This window comes from Aotus nancymaae, unplaced genomic scaffold, assembly GCF_030222135.1.
Source record: "Aotus nancymaae isolate 86718 unplaced genomic scaffold, 86718_ANA_hifiasm-v0.15.2.pri h1tg000041l, whole genome shotgun sequence".
NCBI lineage: Eukaryota > Metazoa > Chordata > Mammalia > Primates > Aotidae > Aotus > Aotus nancymaae.
In genome coordinates, this window is record NW_026988455.1 from 2,314,092 (window position 1) to 2,339,023 (window position 24,932).

General features: G+C 35.2%; 1 protein-coding gene across 2 annotated transcripts in view; it reads right to left on the reverse strand.

Moving 5' to 3' along the window:
• ADAM10 (ADAM metallopeptidase domain 10) overlaps nucleotides 1–24,932 on the reverse strand; it is a 153,433-nt gene that overhangs the window by 14,852 nt on the left and 113,649 nt on the right. For both annotated transcript variants that reach the window (XM_012443127.3, XM_012443128.3), the window contains exons 9-11: nucleotides 18,164–18,327; nucleotides 12,752–12,935; nucleotides 6,168–6,315 (exon numbers count right to left, since the gene is read on the reverse strand). In XM_012443127.3, coding sequence (XP_012298550.1) covers nucleotides 6,168–6,315; nucleotides 12,752–12,935; nucleotides 18,164–18,327 — 496 coding nt within the window. The remainder of the gene's footprint in view (nucleotides 1–6,167; nucleotides 6,316–12,751; nucleotides 12,936–18,163; nucleotides 18,328–24,932) is intronic.

Below are 24,932 nucleotides of genomic sequence, written 5' to 3' on the forward strand. Positions count from 1 at the left end.
CATTAACTGATTAAACAAAGTAAATCACTAGTTACTTCCTTAATTATCTCCTTTTTTGTTTGTTTGTTTGTTTGCACCTTCTGGCAACTAGTTACTTCCTAGATACTATTACATATTAGATTAGATCCACATTATTACACAGAGTACCAACTTTTAAATCATAAATCTCATCATTTAAGTAAGTATGTTACTGGTATACAACTTCAAAAAACTGAAACTGCACACTGCCTCCTGAGGAAAGAGTGTACTGGTGGAGCCATGTCTCCCAAGGAAACCGTGCCTGGGCCTACACAGAAAAGTCACACCCTGAAGGGCATGAGATAAAGCAGCACACTGCTCCTTCAGGTAACAGTGCCTTGGCCAAGCTGAGGAACTGTGCATTCCAGGGCAGAAGAATCGCTTGAACCCGGGAGGCAGAGGTTGTAGTGAGCTGAGATTGCACCACTGCGCTCAAGCCTGGGTGACAGAGCAAGATCCTGTCTCAAAAAAGGACTGTGAAAAGAGACAAAAAAAAAAGGTCATTATATAGCGATAAAAAGATCAATTCAGCAAGGGGATATAACAATTCTAAATCTATAGGCACCTAACACCAGGGCACCCAGATATATAAAACAAATACTATTAGACCTAAAGAGAGAGATCAACTCCAATACAGTAACAGTTGGAGACTTCAACACCCACTCTCAGCACCGAACAGATGATCTAGACAGAAAAATCAAGAAAGACACACTGGATTGAAACTACTTTAGACCAAATAGATCTAACAGATATTTACAGAACATTTCATCCAACAGCTGCAACAGAATACACATACTTTTCATCAGCACAGGAATCATTCTCCAGGATAGACCACATATTAAGCTATAAAACAAATATTAACAAATGTTTAAAAACAGAAATCATATCAAGCATCTTTCCTGACCATAAAGGAATAAAACTAGAAATCAGTAACAAGGAAAACTTTAGAAAGTGTACAAATATATAAAAATTAAACAACTTGCTTCTTAAAAACCAATGAGTCAATGAAGAAATTAAAAATGAAGTTTAAAAGCTCTCTGAAACAACTGAAAATAGAAAAACACAACATACCAAACACTATGGGATACAGCTAAGCCGTATTAAGAGGGAAGTTTATAGCAACAATTATCTACATAGAAAAAGTAGAAAGATAAACAACATAACAATGCACCTCAAGAAACCAGTAAAGCAAGAACCAAATTAGAAGAAAAGAAATAATAAAGAGCAGAGCAGAAATAGACAAAATTGAGACTAAAATACAAAGAATCAACCAAATGAACAGTTGGTTTTTTGTAAAATCAACAAACCATTAACTAATTAGACAAGAAGAAAAAAACACCCAAATAAAATCATATACAAAAAAGGAGACATTATAACTAATACCACAAAAATACAACGAATCATTAGAAATCACTACAAGAAACCACATATGCCAATAAATGGAAAAACCTAATAAAAACTAATAAATTCCTGGACAGATACAACCTACCAAGACTGAAATAAGAACAGAAAACCTGGACAGACCAATCATAAGTAACGAGATTGAATCAGTAAGTAAAAAAAAAAAAAGTCTCCCAACAAAGAAAAGCCAAGGAGCTGATGGCTTCGCTGCTGAAATTTAACAAACTCTTAAAAAAGAATACTAATTATTTTCAAACTCTTTCAGAAAACTGAAAAGGAGGAAATTCTTCCAAACAAGTTGTACAAGAGTAGTGTTACTTTGCTACCAAAACCAATCATAGGCACAACAATAAAAAAACTAAGGCTGGGTGTGGTGGCTCATACCTGTAATCCAGCACTTAGAGGGACTGAGGCAGGCAGATGGCTTGAAGTCTGGAGTTCGAGAGCAGCTTTGCTAACACAGTGAAACCCCATCTCTACTAAAAGTACAAAAATTAGCAGAGCATGGTGGTGCGCACCTGTAATTCCAGCTACTCAGGAGGCTGGGACATGAGAATTGCTTGAACCCAGGAGGAGGATGTTGCAGTGAGCCAAGATCATGCCACTGCACTCCAGCCTGGGCAACAGAACAAGACTGTCTCCAAAACAAAAGAAAACTAAAGGCCAATATTCCTGAAGAACATAGATACAAAAATCCTCCAAAAATACTAACAGATAAAATCCAGCAGCACCTTAGAAAGATCATTCCCAGGGTTGGATGAGATTTATCCTAGAGATGCAAGTTCGACATCTGCAAACTAAAATACATGATACATCACATCAACAGAATGAAGGACAAAAGCCAGGTAATCATCTCGATAGACACAGATAAGTCATTTGAGCCATTTGATTAAAATTCAACATAACCTCAAGATTTAAAAAAAAAAAAACCCTCAGAAATTAAGGTACAGAAGGAGCACACATCAACACAATCAAGTCATATATGACAAACCCACAGCTAATATTATACTTAATGGGAAAAGCTAAAAGTTTTCCCTGTAAGAACTAGAACAATACTTCCTGATCACCAGGAAAAATAAATAAGAAAAAAAAGACTAGAACAAGAAAAGAATGTCCACTCTCACCACTCTTATTCAAACAGTAATGGAAGTCTGAGCCAGAGCAATTAGGCAAGAGAAAAAAATAAAGGGCATCCAAATTGGAAAGGAGGAAGTCAAACTGTCCCTGTTTGTAGACAGCATAATCTTAAACATATAGGCAACCCTTAAAGTGCCATCAAAAACTCTTAGAATTCATAAATGAATTCAGAATAGTTGTAGTATACAAAATTAACATTAAAAAATCAGTTGTATTGCTATATACAAGAAAACAGCAGAAAAAGAAATCAATCTCATTTATAATAGCTACAAAAAAGAGTAAGCTTAATAAACTCTAGGAGGTGAGTTTATTAAATTGCTACAAGGAAAACTGAAACACTAGTGAAAGAAATCGAACAAGTCAAAAAAAAAGACATTTCATGTTCATGGACTGGAAGAATAAATACTGTGAAAATGGCCATACTCCCAAAAGTGATCTACAGATTTAATGTAATCCCTATCCAAATACCAATACATTTGTCACAGATAGAGAGAAAACAATCCTGAAAGTCATATGAAACCACAGAAGACTCCAATAGCCAAAAGAACAAAGCTGGAGGCATCCATCTACCTAATTTCAAAATATACTGCAAAGCTATAAACTAAAACAGCATGATACAGACATAAAAACAGGCACCTAAACCAATGAAACAGAACAGAGAATTCAGAAATAAATCTATATATTTACAGCCAATTGATTTTTCATTTAGGTGATTTCTGAACATTCAATGGGGAAAGGATACTCTTCAATAAATGGTGATAAGAAAACTGGAAATCTATTTCTAGAAAAATGAAATTGGACTCCTATGTCTCATGACATACAAAAATTTTTTTTAAATGTGATATAAATGTAAGACCTGAAGCTATGAAACTACTAGAAGAAAACACAGGAGAAACACATCAGGACATTGGTCTGAGCAAAGATTTTTGAGTAAGGCCTCAAAAGCACAGACAACAAAAGCAAAAATAGGCAAAGAGGATTACATACACTAAAAAGCTTCTGCACAGAAAAGGAAACAATTAACAGAGTGAGGAGAAAATCTGTTGAATGGGAGAAAAAACTTTCAAATTATTCACCTGACTAAGGACTGATACACAGAATGTACAAGAAACCCAAATAACTCAACAACAAAAAACTAAATAATCTCATTAAAAAATAGACAAATGCTCTAAATAAACATTTCTCAAAAGAAGACATATAAGTTGCTAACAAGCATATGAAAAAATTCTCAGTATCACTAATCATCAGGGAAACACAAATCAAAGCCAAAATGAGAGATATATCCAGTTAAAATGACCATTATTAAAATGACCAAAAAAAAAAAAAAGACGTTGGCAAGGATGTGGAGATCAGGAAGCTTTAGTTTATTGCTGGTAGGAATATAAATTAGTATAGCCACTGTGTAAACTGGAGAGAGGTTCCTATAAAAATTAAAAAGAGATCTACTATATATATGATCCAGCCAGCTATACAGTCAAAGAAAAGGATGTCAGTATATAAAAGGGATTCCTATAGTCCCATGTTTACTCTATCACTATGCTCAATAGCCAAGATACAGAATCAGTTTAAGTGTCCACCAACAGACAAATGGATAAAGAAAAGGTGGTATATATTTGGTCACAAAAAAGAGCAAAATACTGTCATGTGCAGTAACATGAATGGAAATATAAGTCACCATGTTAAGTAAAATAAGCCAGACACAGAAAGACAAATAGCATATGTTGTTACTCATATGTGAGAGCCAAGTAAGTTGATCTCACAGAGGTAGAGAGTAGAATGGTGGTTACAAGAGGATGAGAAGGGTAGTGGAGAGGTGGATAAAGAGAGACTGGTTAATGGATACAAACATACAGTTAAAAGGAATGAGGCTCCAGTGTTTCATAACACAGTAAAGTGACTACAATTAACAAAAATTAATTGTAAATGTCAAAACAGAAGATTTGAAATGTTCCCGAGACAAAGAAATGATAAATGTCTAAGGAGATAAATATCCTAATTGCCTTGATTTGATCATTACACAGTGTATGCATGTACCAAAATATCACATGTACCTCTAAATATGTACAATCATTATGTATCAATTAAAAATGGAATCAGAAGGCCGGGCGCGGTGGCTCACGCCTGTAATCCCAGCACTTTGGGAGGCCGAGGCGGGTGGATCACGAGGTCAAGAGATCGAGACCAGCCTGGTCAACATGGTGAAACCCTGTCTCTACTAAAAATACAAAAAAAATTAGCTGGGCATGGTGGCGTGTGCCTGTAATCCCAGCTACTCAGGAGGCTGAGGCAGGAGAATTGCCTGAACCCAGGAGGCAGAGGTTGCGGTGAGGCGAGATTGCGCCATTGCACTCCAGCCTGGGCAACAAGAGCAAAACTCCGTCTCAAAAAAAAAAAAAAAAAAATGGAATCAGAAGCTACTAAACCAAACATTCAAGAATAAAGTGTTTAAGTGTCTTTTTTTTTTATAGTCAAGTGTACTACATTCGACATTCTTGCCCTATTTGCCTTTAGTAAAAGGCTATAACAGAAAATAGATTTAATATTAGGCAATTTATCAGTATTTTTTCAGTTACATCACACATTAGTTGATTTGTGATTTTCTTTCACATTTTCATACTAAAATCAAACTAGGATACGCACACCAGCCATTTAAAAAATGTTGTTTTGGCAGAGTGCAGTGGCTCACACCTGTAATCCTAGCAATTTGGGAGGCCAAGGTGGGCAGATCGCTTGAGGTAAGGAATCCAAGACCAACCTGGCCAACATAGTGAAACCCCATCTTTACTAAAAATAAAAAAAATTAGCCAGGCATGGTAGCACACGCCTATAGTCCCAGTTACTCAGGAGGCTGAGGCAGGAGAATTGCTGGAACCCAGGAGACAGAGGTTGCAGTGAACTGAGATCATGCCACTGCACTCCAGCCTGGGCGACTGTGAGACTCCATCTCAAAAAAAAAAAAAAGGATTGTACAAACAATTGCTTACATTGCTACCAAAGTAAATCTGACAAGTGAAATTACTGTATTTCACCAAGTTGCAAAAGTATATGGATTCCACATTAAATAAATATTTAAAGTTAAGATTTTTAAAATATGGAAGATAGTTACATTTTCACAATTAGAAACTAAAGAATACATATTTTTTAGGATTCTTTTTAGTATGTCCTGTTTTTACACTCACCATACAAATTACTATTAAAAGTAGTCCAAACAAGCCTAGACAAATGGTGTAACCCTGTCTCTACAAAAAAATACAAAAATTAGCTTGATGTGGTAGCAGATGCCAGTAGTCCCAGCTACTCGGGGAGCTGAGGCAGAAGGATCAATTGAGCCCAGGAGGTGGAGGTTGGAGTGAGCCAAGATCACACCACTGCACTCTAGCCTGGGCAAGAGAGTGAGACCCTATCTTAAAAAAAAAAAAAAAAAAAAAAAGGCAGTTCAATCTGCCAGTAACAAAGCACTAACCAATACTATTTCAGAAAAAGGAAACAAACAACAAATAAAAGCAAAGTTTCAGAACCATACGCATCTCTTAATCTCAGTTTTAAATTTGTCCTAACTGCAGTCAGGTGACTTTACAAGAATATTAATATCACTGAAATTAGCAAAGTACCTGCACTGTTTCCCAGGTTTCAGTTTGCATTTTTTCCCCTCTTGATTTGCATCAAAGCAGCATTCATCTTTACACTGGTCACTATAACCACAATCACATTCTTCACCTTGTTCTACCATTCCATTTCCACAAATAGGTTGGCCAGATTCTGGGGAAAATAAACAAGACAAGGTAAACATTGTATGCACACATTAATTTTATTTAAAATTCACAAATTCTTTAGAGCATCATAACAAAGGGATAAAGGAAAACTTTGATGAATAAGTAGAGCAAACCAGGAATCTGGCAATCAGGAGACTTAATTCTAACAGGGGTTCTGCAACTCACTAGCAATGAGATCTTAGGCAAGTGATTTCCCTTTTGGGACCTTCAGTTTCTTAATCTGTATAGTGAGAGGATTTGACAGAGGGTCCCTTCCAGAAGTGGTAACTTGCTATTTAAGCCATGCTACATTGAGCTTTATTGACTGTACTATTTATATCAAACAAATATAAATCAAGTTAGTGCTTCATTAACCAGAAAAAAAAAATAAGCTTTTTTGCAACAGATAATTTTGAACATACATAAAAGTAGTAAAAGAATACATACAATGAACTCCCATGTAGCAAACACTCATCTTTAGCAACTATCAACAATATGCTGTTCTTGTTTCATTTACTCTCACAATCTTTTTCTGGAGTATTTTAAAACAACCCCACCTAACATATTATTGTCCCTGTAAATAATTCAGGATGTACTGCTAAGACATGAAGATTTTTTCTTATTTAAACCTAACTATAATAACCATGATCACGTCTAACAAAATTAATAACATGCTTAATAACATCTAACGGCCAAGTCATGTTCAACTTTCCTCAACTGTCTCTTTACAATTTATTGCTGTGAATCAAGTTTCAAACAAGGTTTTCTTAACCCCAACTCCTCCCCTCATGGTTGCTTTCTGACAGTTCTCTTACGGTCTTTCAATGTATAATAGATTTCCCTATTTTTATTTATTTTTACACCATTGACCTGTTAAAGAAGTTGGGTGATTTGTCTTTGAAATGTCCCATATTCTACTTAGCTGACTGTAATACAATAAGTAATTTTTTTTTTTTTGAGATGGAGTCTTGTTCTGTCGTCAGGCTGGAGTGCAGTGGCGCAATCTCAGCTCACTGCAACCTCCGCCTCCTGGGTTCAAGCGATTCTTCTGCCTCAGCCTCCCGAGTAGCTGGGACTACAGGCGCATGCCACCACATCCGGCTAATTTTTGTATTTTTAGTAGAGACGGGGTTTCATCATGGAGAGGATGGTCTCGATCTCTTGACCTCGTGATCCGCCCACCTCGGTCTCCCAAAGTGCTGGGATTACAGGCGTGAGTCACCAAGTAATTTTTTTTAATGTACATTAGTTTTGCTGCTGAGCTAAACCAAGCTCCTTAAGGGAACAAACATGTATCATTTATATCTTCTGTATTCTCACACACCCTAACGGTATTGAGTCAGATCTAGATTGATTAAGATTAGACAGTCTCATCTAAGCACAGTGAATAATTTTAGAAAATTTCTTCTTTGATTTTTGTCAATGGAATTTAAAATTTGAATAAAAATGCTCCTGTTTGTAAGATCATAAAATCAAAGAGCTTCAGCAATTGCAGAGAATGATAAAAAATAAAATGCCTTAAATGTTCTAGGAAAGAAAACTAACTTCCAGGGAGTTTGTAACTTGATAGAGACCATATATTCCAGTATGGGCAAAATACAGACTAAACCTAGGCTTTTCTAGGTCTACAATCTGGTGCTCTTTTCTTTCCACTACACCAAATCAATGTGGAAAACAGTCATCATATAGGCTTTAAATTAAGAATTGAGTAAGTACTAGGGAACACATACATCTCAACACAGGAACCCAACATGAGGCCCATCTAAATCAAAAATGTTCTAGAAACACTGGCTTTATATTCAGACAATTATTTCTTTATGGTAAATCATCTTCCTTTATTTATATCTGCAATATAAAATAGAAGCTTGGTATGAACACACACACACTCACACCAGCCCAGAAGGAAGGAGCCGGGACAAAGCCACTTGGCAACAGGACTGGGACCCCAGACCCTCAGAGCACACAGGTGCCTAGCTGAACCCCGATTTCAGGGCCCCCAGGGATGTTGCCATGGAGGCCCCTGCTCTCCAGAACCGAACTGGCCTGGGTGAAAGCAGAAAGTTCATTCTTAACCACATCGACTATTTTTAAAAATCTTCGAGGTTACTGAAGCTTCATCCCTGTTTCACTTTAAACCATCTTTTTTGTTCTCAAAAACTAGAAGCATGCACTATTTACAATAGCAAACACATGGAACCAACCCAAATGCCCATCAATGATAGACTAAATAAAGAAAATGTGGTACATATACACCATGGAATACTATGCAGCCATAAAAAATGAGATCATGTCCTTTGCAAGGACATGGATGAAGCTGGAAGCCATCATCCTCAGAAAACTAACACAGGAACAGAAAACCAAACACCACATGTTCTCACTCAAAAGCAGGAGTTGAACAATGAGAACAATGAGAACACCACACATTCTCACTCATAAGTGGGAGTTGAACAATGAGAACACATGGACACAGGGAGGGGAACAACATACACAGGGCCAGTCCGGAAGTGGGGGCGAGGGGAGGGAGCACATTAGGACAAATAGCTAATGCATGTGGGGCTTAAAACCTAGATGACGGGTTGATGGGTACAGCAAACCACCATGTAACAAACCTACATGTTCTGCACTTGTATCCTGGAACTTAAAGTGAAATAAAAAAAAAAAAAAACTAGAAGTCTGCATTTGCACATATAATACTAGGTAAATAATAATGATTTTTATAAGTCTAGTAATAAGTGTATAATTCACATGACATAATATAGAAGAAAACAAAAAATGAAGTCAGAAAAATGTTAGATACATTATTTACTACATATTAATTTTTATTTCATATAAAATTAGTACTTCAAGTTAGATACTTGCTAACAGCTTAAACAACAGTAAAAGTACTGTATTTTTGTTTGTTTGTGTATTTGAGATAGAGTCTCACTCTATCACCCAGGCTAAAGTGCAGTGGCACAATCTAGGCTCACTGCAGCCACCTCTGGGGTTGAAGTGATTCTCGTGCCTGCAGCCTCCACCTCCAGGGTTCAAGCGATTCTCATGACTCAGCTGAGACTACAGGTGCACACTACCACATGTGGCTGGTTTTTGTATTTTTTCTAGAGACAGGGTTTCACTATGTTGGCCAGGCTGGTTTCAAACTCCTGGCCTCAAGCAATCTGCCTGCCTCAGCCTCCCAAAGTGTTGGGACTACAGGCGTGAGCCACTGCACCCAGCCTAAAAATACTGTTTAAATGCAAAAATTGTAATAGGTACACATTTTGTTATAATTTAAGAAAAAAATCTTCTTTCCTGTAATACCTATAAAGCAATATGTACATTTAAAAAAATCAAATTATATCAGGTTTACTGTGAAAACTCAGTTTACAAATGAAGAATCTTAATGTACCTGTACATTAAGAAGCACTGGAAAAACAACCATTGATAGTAACAATAACAAAAATAACAACATCAATGTAATTTCAATCTGCCCTTTTAAAAGAAAGAGAAGGCTTTAAAAGATAAGGCTGGCCAGCGCAGTGGCTCACGCCTGTAATCCCAACACTTTAAAAGGCCAAGGTGGGCGGATCACGAGGTCAAGAAATCAAGACCATCCTGGTTAACACAGTAAAACCCTATCTCTACTAAAAATACAAAAAAAATAAGCTGGGCAGGCGCCTGTAGTCCCAGCTACTTGGGAGGCTGAGGCAGGAGAATCACTTGAACCTGAACGTGGGAGGCAGAGGTTGCAGTGAGCTCAGATTGCACCACTGCACTCCAGCCTGTGCAACAGAACAAGACTCCATCTTAAAAAAAAAAAAAAAAAAAGATAAGGCCAATGAATGTAATGAAAAACTGATTGACTGGACCTCATCAAAATTTTAAACTTTTGCTCCAAGAAAGAACTGTGACAAGGATGAAAAGACAAGCTACAGACACGGAGGAAATATTTGCAAACCAGTATCTGACAAAAGACTACTATCTAGATGATATAAGGAACTCTCAATACTCAAAAGGAAAAAAATCCCATTAGCAATGACCAAAAAGTATGAATAGACATTTCACCAAAGGTAATTTCTAAATGCCCAATAAACACATAAAAAGATGTTCAGCATCATTAGCCACCAGAGAAATGCAAATTAAAACCATGAGATATCACAACACGCCCATCAGAACAGTAAAATAAAAAATCATGAAAACACTAAATGCTAGTGAAGACGCAGAGAAACTGGATCATTTGTGCAGTGCGGGTGAGAACATAAAATAGTACAGCCACCTTGGAAAACAGTTTGACAGTTTTGTACAAAGCAAAACAAGCAATTGCTATACGGTCCATCAATTGGATTTGGGGGCATTTATCTCAAAGTAAAAACTTATGTTTATACAAAAAACCTGCACATAAATGCTTATAGCTGTTTTATTCATAATAGCCAAACAATGGAAACAGCCCAGCTGTCTTTCAAATGGATGGTTAAACAAACTGCATTACATACATACCATGAAATACTACTCAGAAATAAAAAAGAACCAACTATTGATAAAGGCAACAATTTAGATGAAGCTCCAGGGAATTATGCTGAGTGAAAAAAGGCAATTCCAAAAGGTTGTATACTGTATGATTTTATTTATATAACTTTCTCTGAAGTGACAAAACTTTCCATATGGAGAACAGGTTATTAGGGTGGAGGAAGGCACAACAGAAGGGAGGTAAGTCTTGTTATAAAAGCTCAACAATGAGGGATCCTTGTAATGACAGAACTGTTCTGACTCTTGACTGTGATGGTGGATACATAAACTACAAGTTAATAAAATTATATAGAACTAAATACACAAAAAGAGAAGTGAGAACAAGAAAAACTAGGGAAATTGGAATAAGATCTGTGGATTTTCTCAATATCAATATCCTGGTCGTGATACTGTACTACAGTCTTGTAAGACATTACCACTGGAGGGAAATGAGTGAAGAGTATAGAGAACCTATTACTTCTTATAAACTGTATGCAAATCTATAATTATCTCAACAAAATTTCAAATAAAAACAAAATGCCATGCTTATCTGGAAAACTTCCTCAATTCTTTCTTCACTGCTGTCACGTTTAACTCCTCTTTGAGTGCTCTTAATGTACAAAGATGAAGAGGTCTCAGTGTTCACCCTTAAGAAACCTATAGCCTTGTGAAATAGGACAAGGACACACACCACAAAAATCCTAATACAAAGTAAATATTTAGAGTATGTTCAATGCCACAAGGAAGACATAAGAGATGAATGGAAAAACAAAATCTGGTCTATACATACAATGGAATATTATTCAGCTATAAAAAGGAATGAAACTCTGATACATGCTACAACACAGATAAACCTTGAAAATATTATGCTAAGTGAAATACACCAGGAACAAAAGAACAAATATCATATGTCCCAACTTACATGATACCCAAAACAGGCTAATTCATAAAGACAGAAAGTGGATTAGAGGTTACCAGGGGCTGAGGGGAAGACGGAGCATTACTGCTTAATGGTTACAGAATTTCTGTTTGGGATGATGAAAAACAGTTTGGAAATGAATAGTGAATGTAATTGACTACATTCACACTCAACATTGTATATATAATTAATGTCACAGAACTGTACATTTAAAATCAGTTTTAAATGGCAAATTTTATGTTATATATATTTTACTAAAATAAGAAATAATTTCATAGTAACTTTATTCACATTAGCCCAAATCCAAGGTATTCATCACAGGAAAAATGCACAAACTGAGATATAGTCATACAATGTAATGCTACTCAGCAATAAAATGGAGTAAAATACTAATCATGAATCTCAAAGCGGTATGCTGAGTTAAACAGCCTTCCACAAAACGGAAACTTTTATGCACAAAATTTTATGCACAAATTATGCACAAAACTAAATAATTCCACTTATATGAAGACAAAGCCCATGTCTACATAATTTCACTTATATGAAGACAGAGCCAAAGTATAGTGAAATAAATCAGATAGTGGTTGCCTCTGAGGATGTGTTGGGACAGAGCTTGATTGGGAAGGAGAATAAAAGACAGGTCTGGGGTGACAGAAATGTCCTGTATCTTGATGGGTACTTAGTTTACACAGGTAAATGCATCTGTCAAAACTCATCAAATGATGCACTTAAAATTTGTGCATTTTACTTATGTAGAAAACAGAAAAAGAACTATAAACAATTTTGAACTCTAGTTAACTATTTGTAGACTAAAATGTTTAGGTGTGACATATACTCATGGCTGCAAGTTATTTAAACTGCAATAAAACATGAATTGAGAGATGGCAAGACTAAGAAATAAGAGATAAAGGAAATACAGCAAAGTATTAACAATAGCAAAATGCAGGTGGTAGTTACATTAGTAGTCACTATAGAATTCTTTCAAGTTGTCTGAATATTTGAAAATGTTCATAACAAAATGTTGGGAAAATATACATACCAACAAAACAGTTGTTTCTCTTCTTCTCAAGAACTTGGCTTATATTTCTAATACTACAGAGTGAGAATTTATTGTTGTTAAGTTTGTCCCCAGATGTTGCTCTTGCATACATGATGTAATTCCCATTTTCTTTTTGTCCTAAATTCTTAGATTCTCCTGGTGTGCACTCTGTTCCAGAATCATGCTGTCAAAAAGAATATATAGTTACATAAACAGGAAGTAAAATAAGGTTTTCCGGTCAACTGATTAAATGTAATGTTCTCATCAGGAAAACAATGGAAGCTTGTGGACTCTCCTTTAAAAAAGATCTTATCATTGTTTTACACTTTAGTAGGAAAAGAATTTGCTCTTTCAGGGGTCACTGTCGTAGAAAGGATGGAAAATCAGTGGAAGTCTAGCCACAATTTATAGCTTTGTAAGTAAGGACTAGAATTGAGGACAGACTGTCATAAAAGTCTATTAAAAATAAGCTCACCTACTTTTAAAACTACTAACAGTAAAATAAACTACTTTAAAATGACTAAATAGTCTCTAACATAAATTACATGTTATGACTAGTTCAGAGAAGACAGAGGTGGGGAAAGACAAAAGAATCAAAATAGACTGGTATGGGGCTAAGTACACACAAAAAAGGAATCTAAGACAGCTAACTTAACAGCCAGTATTTAAGAAAGATAAGTAAAAATGCTGACTAGGAACAGAAACACAAGGATGTATTTTTAAATGAAAAACAGTAAAAGCCAAGAGAAAACCAAAATATTGCTTTGCTGAATAAACAGGAAACAGAGTTCTGTGTACATGTAACATATAAATGCACAAAAGTGGTGGTTGGTTTTGATAAAGTTTATTGAAGGGTCAGATACATACAGAAAAATACCAAAGCATAGCTCTCTGAATTTTCTCAAAGTAATGCTTACGAAATCAAGCAAGAGAACACTACCAGATCCCAGCAGCCCCTGCCATCCTCGGGGAAATGCACTAAAACAAACAACCCTCACAATCCTCTTCAAACAATTCACAGCATATCAGAAGGGGCAAAAAACACTGGGCACTAGAGTAATAATGCTATTTAATTAAAATCTTGCTTTAAATACCCAACAACCCCACTCTCAACAAAGAAAAAGACTGCCCAAAGGAGTTCTGTTTTTTCCTAGAGCCCAAGTTACTTTCACTTTCCACTCCCTATTCTGAGGCAACTGTTAAATTAAAAAATATGTTCTCTATTATCACCTTTATTCTTCCTGATACCTCTTGCCTTTCTCTTGAATCTAGATTCAGCATTTAACAACTCTGTACTATTCTCCAATATTATCTTGCTTTATGTTTTCATCCTACAAAATTCAATTCAGTTTCTGGAAAAGTTATAGCACTAGAATTATTCTCAGTATTAGAACTTGAGAAAGGAAACAAAAAAAAAAATCCCAGTTCTGTGTAACTTTTGATGTCACCACAGAATATCTTGTGACTTTTCAATTCAATAAACATTAATGAGTATCCAGTGTTATACAAGGAGGCACTAAAATATAAACATATAAAGATGAGAAAAGTATTATCCCTAGCCTTCAAGGCACTTACATTCTATTTTTAAATGATAGCAAATTTTGACGTTATCTACCTAATCTGACTTGCTGCTGCATAAATCCATTACAGACATTGCTAATCAAATATTATTTTACTAGGCCAGGGGATATTATAATAGATCATCATTAACAGGAATGGAAGTGGGAACAGGTTGTAAGCAAACATGACAGCTATTTGCCATCCTCAGATAAGGAATAAAACAAGCACACGAATAAGCAAAACATAAAAGAGAACATAAAGGCCATCTTGACCAGACGCCCACAAGTATAGAGAGTTCAAATCAGGAGAAGGGTTTCACAAAGAAACCATAATCTGTTTGACAAGAAAACAGAAAAATTTTTCTAACCATAAGAAAGAAAATTAAGAAAATAAAAAATGCATAAAGGAAAATTCAATCATAATCTACCATGCATAACTTTACATTTTTGATATATTTCCTATCTGACATATCTAGCTATATCATATTTTAATATAAAATCTAAACTATACCATGTGTACACTTATAATTTTTTTTTTTTTGAGACGGAGTCTTGCTCTGTCACCCAGGCTGGAGTGCAGTGCTGCAATCCTGGTTCGCTGTAATCTCGGCCTTCCAGGCTTAAGTCATCCTCTCCCAACTCAACTACAGGTGCAGGCCACCACACCCAGCTAATCTGTGTGTATTTTTGGTAAACATGGGGTTTCACCACATTACTCAGGCTGGTCTCAAACCCCTGGGCCCAAGCAATCTGCCCTCCTTGGCCTCCCAAAGTGCTGGGATTACAGGTGTGAGTCACCGCAGCCAGTCTCCATGTGTACACTTATATACACCTTTCTTTCAGCTTAACAGTATAAAATGAGCACTGCAAAACTTCATATTTAAATGACTGCAGAGCATTCCATGGTATTTTCACATTGCAGGGCCATTTAGGCTGCTAAAACTTTTTGGTATCATGAATAAAACTACAATGGTTATATTTTCTTAATTTTTATTAATGGCCATATACATTTACATCATATAACAACATGAATCGAGCTTTCAACAGGCAGACATGGGAAGGAACTGACTTCCTAGCAGAAGAAAGTTTTAAAGGTCTGTGAATTACTTAATTTGACAAATGAGGGGAGATAACACTAGAAATATACTTAAACACCAATTTATCAAACACCCTAAATGCTAAGATAAGGAAATTGTATCAGCAATATTAGCAGGTAGTAGAAGTACGTTTGTAAGCAGAAGTGGCATTATTAGAAATATATTTACACAAAGACGAAATCTGGTAAAAGCAGGTACATATTAGAATTTACACATTGAGAGAGAGGAACCTTGTATTATTTATGATTACAACTTCCCACAACAAAGTTTATAAAGTAGTTTATAATTGGTAAACAATAAATATTTCAGATAGGATAAATAAATATAAGAAATAATGTGAACCACTCAGAAAAAGTAACACTGACATAGTATAAATGTAAGAGAGAAACAGATTTCAGATAAAGATGTCAAGGGAGACCGGTTCAGGTGTTTATGATTCTGGCTGTTCTTACTATTAAATTATTCAACAAATATTTATTAAGCATTGCTATAATTGGGATGTTTGCTCCTGCAAAATTTGATCCCAATGTTATTGGTGGGGCCTAACAAGAGAGGTCTGGGTCATGAGAGCAGATCCCTCATGAATAGATTAATGCTCTCCCTGGAGGGTTGGAAGTGGGTGGGTGAGTGCATTCTAACTCTCTTAGTTCCTGAAAGAGCTGGCTGTTAAGAGCCTAGTACCTCCTCTCTCCCCGATCCCACACTCCCACCACCCCCACTCTCTCACGTGATCTCTGCACACACCAGCTCCCACTGCCCTCTATTATGAGTGGAAGCAGCCTGAGGCCCTTACCAGAAGCTGAGCAGATGCCAGCATCACACTTTTTGTACAGCCTACTGAATCATGAGTCAAATAAATCTCTTTTCTTTATAAATTACCCTCAGATATTCCCTTATAACAAGACAAAACAGATGAAGATGAACATTTACTATGAGTACAGATGGCACAATTAACAACATGTACAAAAGAATGGGGTATAATTGAGCATGGTAGGCAAAGAATGGGAAACCAATTTCTCCATTAAATAATAAGCAGTAATATAACATTAATGTAATAAAAACATCTCACTGGCAGCTAGGTAGGAAACATGTTAGACAAGAAGTGAAAAGAGAATGATCTAGACTCCCTACTTCAAGTGTGGTTCACAGATGAGCACCACCAGCAGCAGTAGCATTATCTGGGAATATGTCAGAAATACAGAAGCTCAGGCCCCGTCAAAGACCTACTAGAAAAGAATCTGTGTTTTAAGAACCTCAGGTGATATATAAGCACATTAAAATGAGAGACCTGAGACTATAAGCCAGACAAGTAGCTGGAAGGGTACTGAAATTCCCCTGGTAAGGTCTGGAACCAGGGGAACTGGAAAGAGAGGATACTTATCTGCTCTTGAAAATGCAAATCAACTTTGAACAATAATTCTCTGCTCATCTCTAAAATTCCAAGTACTCTTTTAAGAACACATCACAAAAGCAATCAAGGGATTCAGAGATTAGGCACATTTTAAATACCTTATCCAGGAACATTAATAATAATCTATCAATTTCTGATTGGGACTTAGAAGAAGAAAGACTGGCAACTTAGTGAGATGGCACATGTTTTACAAACATGGGAAAAGGAGAGAAGTACATTTGGGGATTTTAAGCTACAAGTACACAACTTATTTTTAAAACCATAAAAATTTACATTTTTGCAAGTAACAAGGTGAAAGTAAAGTGAATTTACATATAGTTTTCAAGTGCAAATTTCCAAAATGTTATCTTTAATAAGCTCTACCAAAATCACAAAGACAGATTATCATTCAGTATTTCATATTCTATGTTGCACTTATATTTAAGGTCACTTAAAAGATCAATATAATGGATTGCGTATTAGATAATACCAAAGATTGCTGTTAATTTTGTTAGGTGTAATAACCACATTGTGGTTATTATATAAGAAAACGTCTATGTTTTTCAGGAATGTGTACTAAAATATGTAAGAATAGATAAATTTGCTTTAAATACCTTAGCAAAGAAAAAGAAAGAAATAGAGATAGATGATATGGCGAAATCTTCACAATTATTGGCTCTCAATTAGGGGTTGACAAAGTAGCCAGCAGCCTGTTATTATATGGCTTAACTAAGAATGGCTTTTCCTAACAAATTGTAAAAACAACAAAGACTATACAACAAAACCAAATACTGCCCTGAAGCCCAAAATATTTTGCTAATCCCCGTTCTGAATCATGGGCATATAAGGCTTTGTTGCACTATCTGTTCTACTTTTGTGTATGTTAGAATTTTTTCATAATGAAAGATTTTAAAATATCTCATTCCACAGTAAAGATTTTAAAATATTAATCTCATTCCCCAAAAATGCTTTAACAGAAACAAAACAAAGAATTTCTCACAATCTGCTGAACATTCAAAATACACTTTTAAACAATGAATAATGATTCTCATTCAAAAGATATTGAGTACATTATGTACTGGGCATTGTTCTAGGGCCAGGAGATATAGATATTATTTTGTCTGAATAAGCCAGATGAAATTCCTTGCCTTCACAGAATTTTGGCATTGTTATGCTTACTTTTCTTATTTTAATCACAAATGTTCTATCTTCCTCCCCCATTATGGTCAAAAACATTACTGTGTTCTGACATAAAAACTAAACACTCATAAGTACATTTGTTTTCACTGTAAATTTAAAATTAATCAATCAACATAAAAATTAGATTAATAAATATATTTTAAGCTAATAATTAGACAATACTTACTGGGGATCCAAAGTTATGTCCAACTTCATGAGCAAAAGTAATGTGAGAGACTTTGGGAGGTACATGAGACCCATAGTTCTGAACAGTAATAATTCCAGTGTTTAAGGACTTCTTCTTACCATCTGAATAGAGTTTACTTTTTTCACATATTCCTCCAGAGCTTCCTAATTCAGAAGAAAAAAAATGGCTAAATTAGTATCTATTTTCCCTTACCCCCTAAAAAGGTAATATATGCTGTATTAAATGAAAACAGTTTATATTTTCAATCTAAAATAAAACTGTTACTCAAACATATGAAATACTCAAAAGTTTCTTTGGTCCAAAACTAAGAAGTCACTTCAAATAAAAGTTTTAATGACCCTCATAAAGAAACTCCCAGGACTGAGTACACAGCCTTTACAAAATGTTCTTCATAATCAAAATGTCCCCAAATCTTTGTTCCCATTAATTTAAGAAAACAAGTATTTACATTTCCTTTCAATTTGAATATATCAATATTTATACTAAGTCAAAGTGTACACTTTCATCTTTTAAAAAGAAATCTTACGACTTAAGTTAAATGGAAGTTGCACAAAATATCCTCAAGAAGATTCTGAGAAAGTCACTTCTGTAAAAAGCAGTGATGCACAGGAGTACATGATTCCCTGTCCTGAGATGTAACATATAATGTATTTGAAAAGAAGAAAATAATTATGTCAAGAAGGCTTTAAAAAAAAAAAGAGGGGGTGGAGGAAAGAAGGAAGGAGAGAAGGTGGGTGCAGAGGAAGGAAGAGATAGAAAGCATATGTGGCAAAAGGTTAATAATTAATCTATCAAGAATTCACCACTGCTGAGCGCAGTAGCTCACACCTGTAATCCCAGCACTTTGGGAGGCTGAAACAAGCGGATCACTTGAGGTCAGGAGTTTAAAACCAGCCCAGCCAACATACTGAAACTCCATCTCTACTAAAAATACAAAAATTAGCCGGGCCTGGTGGTGTATGCCTGTAATCCCAGCTACTCAGGCAGGAGAATGCCTGAACCCGGGAGGCGGAAGCTACGGTGAGCTGAGATTGCACCACTGCACTCCAGCCTGGGCGACACAGTGAGACTGTGTCTGAAACAAACAAACAAAAAAAAAGAATTCACTGTACTATTCTTGCAACCTTTCCACAGGCTTGAAAATTTCAAAATAAATTTAAAAACTGAATTATGATTACTCCAATGTGTCTTTAGGACACTATCAAATTTTAAAAGAAAAACCATATTTCTACTTATATTAAATATTTTTATCATTTTTTATTTCATCTGTTCATGAATAGGAACTTTAGAATTTAATAGCAAAATGACAGTGCTTTCACAGCTAAAATCAATTATAAGAAATCAGAAAAAGAACAACAGGAAAATCAGAAACCGCCTGGTCAATTCATGCCTTTATATTATAGACACTACACTGATAAGATCATGCTTTCTTTTAATTAACTTTATTATAAGATTTTCAGTGAGAAGTTATTTAGTTTATATTCATACTTAAAAGTTTTCCCTATTTGGTTTTTAAAAGAAATACAATCAAATGGATAAGGGTATTATGGTAACTGCTCAAATTAGCTTTCTATACATAAGTTACAACAAAGTTACTAAACCATTAAAAAAAGGTCTAATATTGCTTCTCCTCCCCTTCCCACTCTCCCCGCTTCAAAAATAAGCCTAATATTCAGAATCCCTAATAAAGCATAAAATAAAAAGCAATTCAAAACAGATCTGGAAGAATAGCATGATACTATGACTGTTGCCTTGCTCCCATTAAATACAAGAAAATGCATGGCAACAAAACACAGATTTGAATTACTGTTACTACATAATTCAGAAAGCTGAAATGAATAATGTGCTTCAAAGAAAAGTAAACTAAAAGACTGAGCCACATGCAAATTTAACTCATTAAGGGGTTGAGAACCTTTATGATATTCAAAATTAACTACCTTTTCTACATTGACAACTGAATAGAGAGAAAATATCAAATGATCTGTGAATATTTAATCTATTTTCTTAAGCTAGTTCTACTTTTGGAGCTGAGTCCTGAAGATCACATCATTATTGCTAGAAACCAGAAAAGATACAAATAAGTATTTTACATATAATAATTATTGTACACACAGCATAGTTTTAAACAAATAGTAAATTAATACCCTGTCTTAGTGAAGATTTGTCATGTGCAAATTGGTCCAATGCAGTACTGTCAAACTTGAATTAAGCATAGAAGACTCCACACTTCAAATCATTATCAGTTAAAAAAAAAAAAAAGTAAATAGGCATATTTTTAAATCTCTGATAATATAAATTTTTCTGTACTTTTAGGGTCTGGCTAATTTAAGAGAAGAGTATACATAAATTTGAATATACTCTTCCGAAATATAATCTTTGTAATTTATATCTTGCTTAACTTATTAAACAACTGCTTTTGGGCTTTATGATGATTGCTTATATGGAAGTATAGCCGGCCAGTGTCTCACACCTGTTATCCCAACACATTGGGAGGCCAAGGCAAGTGGATCACCTGAGATCAGGAGTTGGAAACCAGCATGCCCAACATGTTGAAACCCTGTCTCTATTAAAAATACAAAAATTAGCCAGGTGAGGTGGTGCATGCCTGTAATCCCAGCTACTCAGGAGGCTGAAGCAGGGGAATCACTTGAACCTGGGAGGCAGAGGTTGCAGTGAGTGAAGATTATGCCACTGCACTCCAGCCTGGGCAACAGATGGAGACTGTCTCAAAAAAAAAAAAGGTTTAATATTTATTACAGACTAATAGTATATATTGGAGAAACATGATTATACAGGAAGAAATACTTGTAATTCTAAGTTATAGTTTAATTTTTAAATACTGCAACTAGTTTTGATATGCCAGAAAACTCAGATATCGTATATACCCACACCTAAACCATTAACTCAAACTCAACTACTATATATTTTGAATTTAAGATTTTATTACACAGATATTCATCATTGACAAATTTAAGTTGTGAATAACAATGAGAAGAGTGATTTGTTTTAAATTCAGGTCAAAAGCAATTACTGATGAATGAGCCAACAAGCACCACGGCAACTTTCTATCTATGGGATAGTTTGAGAGCTAAAGTCACAGAGCAGCTGTCCTAAACTTCAAAACAGACCCACCCCACCCTACCCCACCCCTACGCCAAAAAAGTCTTAGAAAAAAACATAAGAGTAATATAACATCTTAACAGATTCCATAAATACAGTTTTGATGTGAGGAGGCCAAAAATCAATAGTAACATGCTGAACATACAATATTAATATGAGCAATAATTCTGGACCAGACCACAGTACTACTCCCAGAAGTGTTGCAAGGAAATGTGAGAGGGTAGGCATTTGGCTTTCAAGTCTGGAGGGCACTACTCACATGTAATGGGTAGGGGTCAAAGACGTTAAACATTCAAGGGGTCCAAACAAGCACAAAACGCCTATAGCAAGTGTCCTATTGCAATATTCTAATGATGTAATTCTCCCAGCATTTCATATTATACTTTTAAACTATGAGTTAAGAACTCAATGAGCTGTGGGTCATCCTGAGAACCCTGTGTTAAGCTCTGTATGCTCTCAAATTTTAATATGTAATATCAAACTAAAACATCTAATCTAAAAAAAACAAAAGAGACTATTTCTAATAAATGAAATGTCTCAAAAAATGTTCTTCACAAATAGAGGAGTACTGAAGGTTTCAGGACTAACTATAGAGATGAATTCGAAAGCCAGCCTTATTCAATGACCAGGCTGAGCTGAGACTATCTTCATTCAGTTAACTGATAAGATCTATAGGTAGAAACAGGAAGTCTGAAAGGAAGAGCAAAGACAGAACTACAATGAAAAATAAACAACCAGAAGCAAAATGATTTTCCTGAATTTACAGAGAACAGACAAGAACGCTTTCTCCCAGCTCTCAATCCACTGCTCTTCCTATTATGCCATGACAATTAGTCAAAATTATATCAAAATATTACAGCTTAGTATGATTTTATAACTCTTCTCTCTCAAGAAAGAAAACAAATTCCACCACTATATAACCTCTACTAAGAAGCAGAAGACATTTCAGTTTCTTATTTGAAATATCTGAGAAAAGGCTAGGATGTTACTCTGTGTGTGTGTGTGTGTGTGTGTATATATATTATTTACACACACACACACACACACACACATATATATATATAAAATACCTAGTAATATAATTACCAAATGAACTGAATCTGGACTCAAAAGGTCCAGATTCTAGATCCTTTTCCACCTCTAGCTGTGTGATATTAGGTTGTTAACAAAGTTTCTGAACACAAGTTTCCTCATCTGTAGAAGGGAGACAATGATACCCACACCTCATAAGAGTACTGAAATAATCAAGACTAAATATATAACATTCGTTGTCTTTTTGAAACTCAGTTCAGCTAGTAGTAAGGGCAAAGACAAGTGAAGAAGAAAGTGGCAGTTTTATTTCAAGGGAGGTAACCTACACTAAAAAACTGGGCCAAAGGAACAAAGATCCCTTTTCTTTCTCACTCTGGCCTCTATTCTTCTGTCCCTGCTTAGCCCTTCCCCACTAGCTCTTAGAAGATGGCTTCCAAGAGCTGAAGTTGGGGGTTTAACATAGAGTAATGGAAGAGAACATCTAATGTCTGAAATAAAGAAGAGATATAATCATATAAAAGAAAAAAAAAAACGGAGTAGAGGGAGAAAAAAAATGGGGATCGAACATTGACAATAGTAGTCTTATTTTGCTATTTTGGTTGCCAAATACTGTAGTTTTGCTCATGAAGTACACAGGAAGAATCTTGTTTCACCTTTACGAAGAACCTAATAATGAAAATACAAGTAATATGTCCCACCATTTTCAATTTAGAACTCTGCCCACCTCAGGAAAATGAACAGCATCACAAATGGTGATTCAAATATCACAAACAATGAGACATAAACACTAAGTGTCCCCAAAAACCCATAACTATATGTTAATCATGAGGAAAACATCAGACAGATTCTAAATAGTGGAGCATTTTAAAACATACCTGACCAGTACTCCTCATAATTATCAGGGGAGGGAGGATGGAGATTGGAGAATACCTAATCTGTTCAATATTTTGTAAATCTAAAACCGTTTTAAATATTAAAGCCTATTTGTAAAAAAATTGAGTACCTGAATCTAAAGACATGACAATATCTGAAGATTTAGGAAGAATTTTATCAAATTTCTACAGAACCATTACATCCTTAAGTACAATAGTGTGAAACTGAAAATGCAAAATGGCAGGAAGTTTTTAAGTTTAAGACCATACACTCCATTACCCAGGAGGCATTTTGTGAACAAGCTTTAGAGACAAAAATATTAATGTGGAAGACTGTTGGGCCCCACACCTAGAGTTCTGATTCAAGAGACCTGGGTAGGGCCTATCAACTTACATTTCTAAGAAGTTCTGAGGTGATGCTGATGGTACTAGTCCATGGACCATCCTTTGAGAACCACTTATTTATTTTAGACTTCAGAACTACTGTATTGTTGGATAATATATAAATAAAAATCAAATGAGACACTGAGTTTTTAATAGTACTTAGTAATGAATAGGGAGAATAAATCATAAACTTTGTGATAAAATCATCCAACCATTGAAGAAGCAAAAAGATTTCGGAGTATGAAAGTTTCAAACATGAAATATCATAGGAAAGACTGAGCTGTACAATCTGCTGACCAATCCAAGTAACAAAGAAAGCAAAGACTATCATAAAAGACAAATATCAAAAAATACTGCACTATAATATGCAGTCCATGACATAAAGTTGTACTTCACTGACATCATGAAATTGAGTACACTTTAAAACACAGAAGAAAAACAAAAGAAGCTATGGAAATTATAAAAAATAATGACTTAAATAATGACTTTTAAAAAAGAAAAATATAAAGGAAAATATCGTACTAAGATATTAAAATATATAAAACAAATCAAAGATTAAACTAATAAGAATGGGAATACAAAAGCTTCTCTTACTCTGGATTAAAGCAGAAGTTTCTTTTTTTAAAAAAGATAGAAATGAAGTATCAGAAGGAGAACTTGTTGTATATAGTTCAGAAGACAATATACTACTAATTAAACTCTACTTGGCACAATTTATATTCAAAGAGCCTGGGGTCCTTTCCACTCATCTTCCAATTAATAAATTTGGATTTCTAAACTAGGCAACCAAACTTACACAGTAAATCACAGATCCTCCACGCCACCCCACCCCCACTGTAATAGGAAGGGGACGGTCCCATCGCAACGTTATCAGTGACAATAGCTTTCAGATGGCTAAGGCAGAGACTTGGCAGAGTATGAACCCAGGTGATGATGTCAGTGGAACTGTGGGTACCAGGGGCTTCCTGACTACACCTCTTTCAGGCAGTGCTTCTCTTTTATTAAAATAAAGGCTAGAAATTAAATAATAAAGGCAGGCTTTCTTTTCTTTCTACCTGCTGCTCTTGAGGATTTCTCTGTTCTTTATCTCACTATAGAAGAGAGGGCAAGACACAGTTTTCCCCTTTGGATTCTAAGTATCCTATTTTGGAAAAAAAAAAAAGTTAATAAATAAGTAACATTTATTAACTTTTATGAAAAATTAAATTTCCCTTTGGGTTTCAGAATTACCACTTTTTGCCATAAAATTATTTATTTCATTTGGTCTATTCAAATGGATCAAATGTCAGTATATTTCCCTTTACACATTTCAAAATAAAAACCTCCTTCATCTCTTGTGC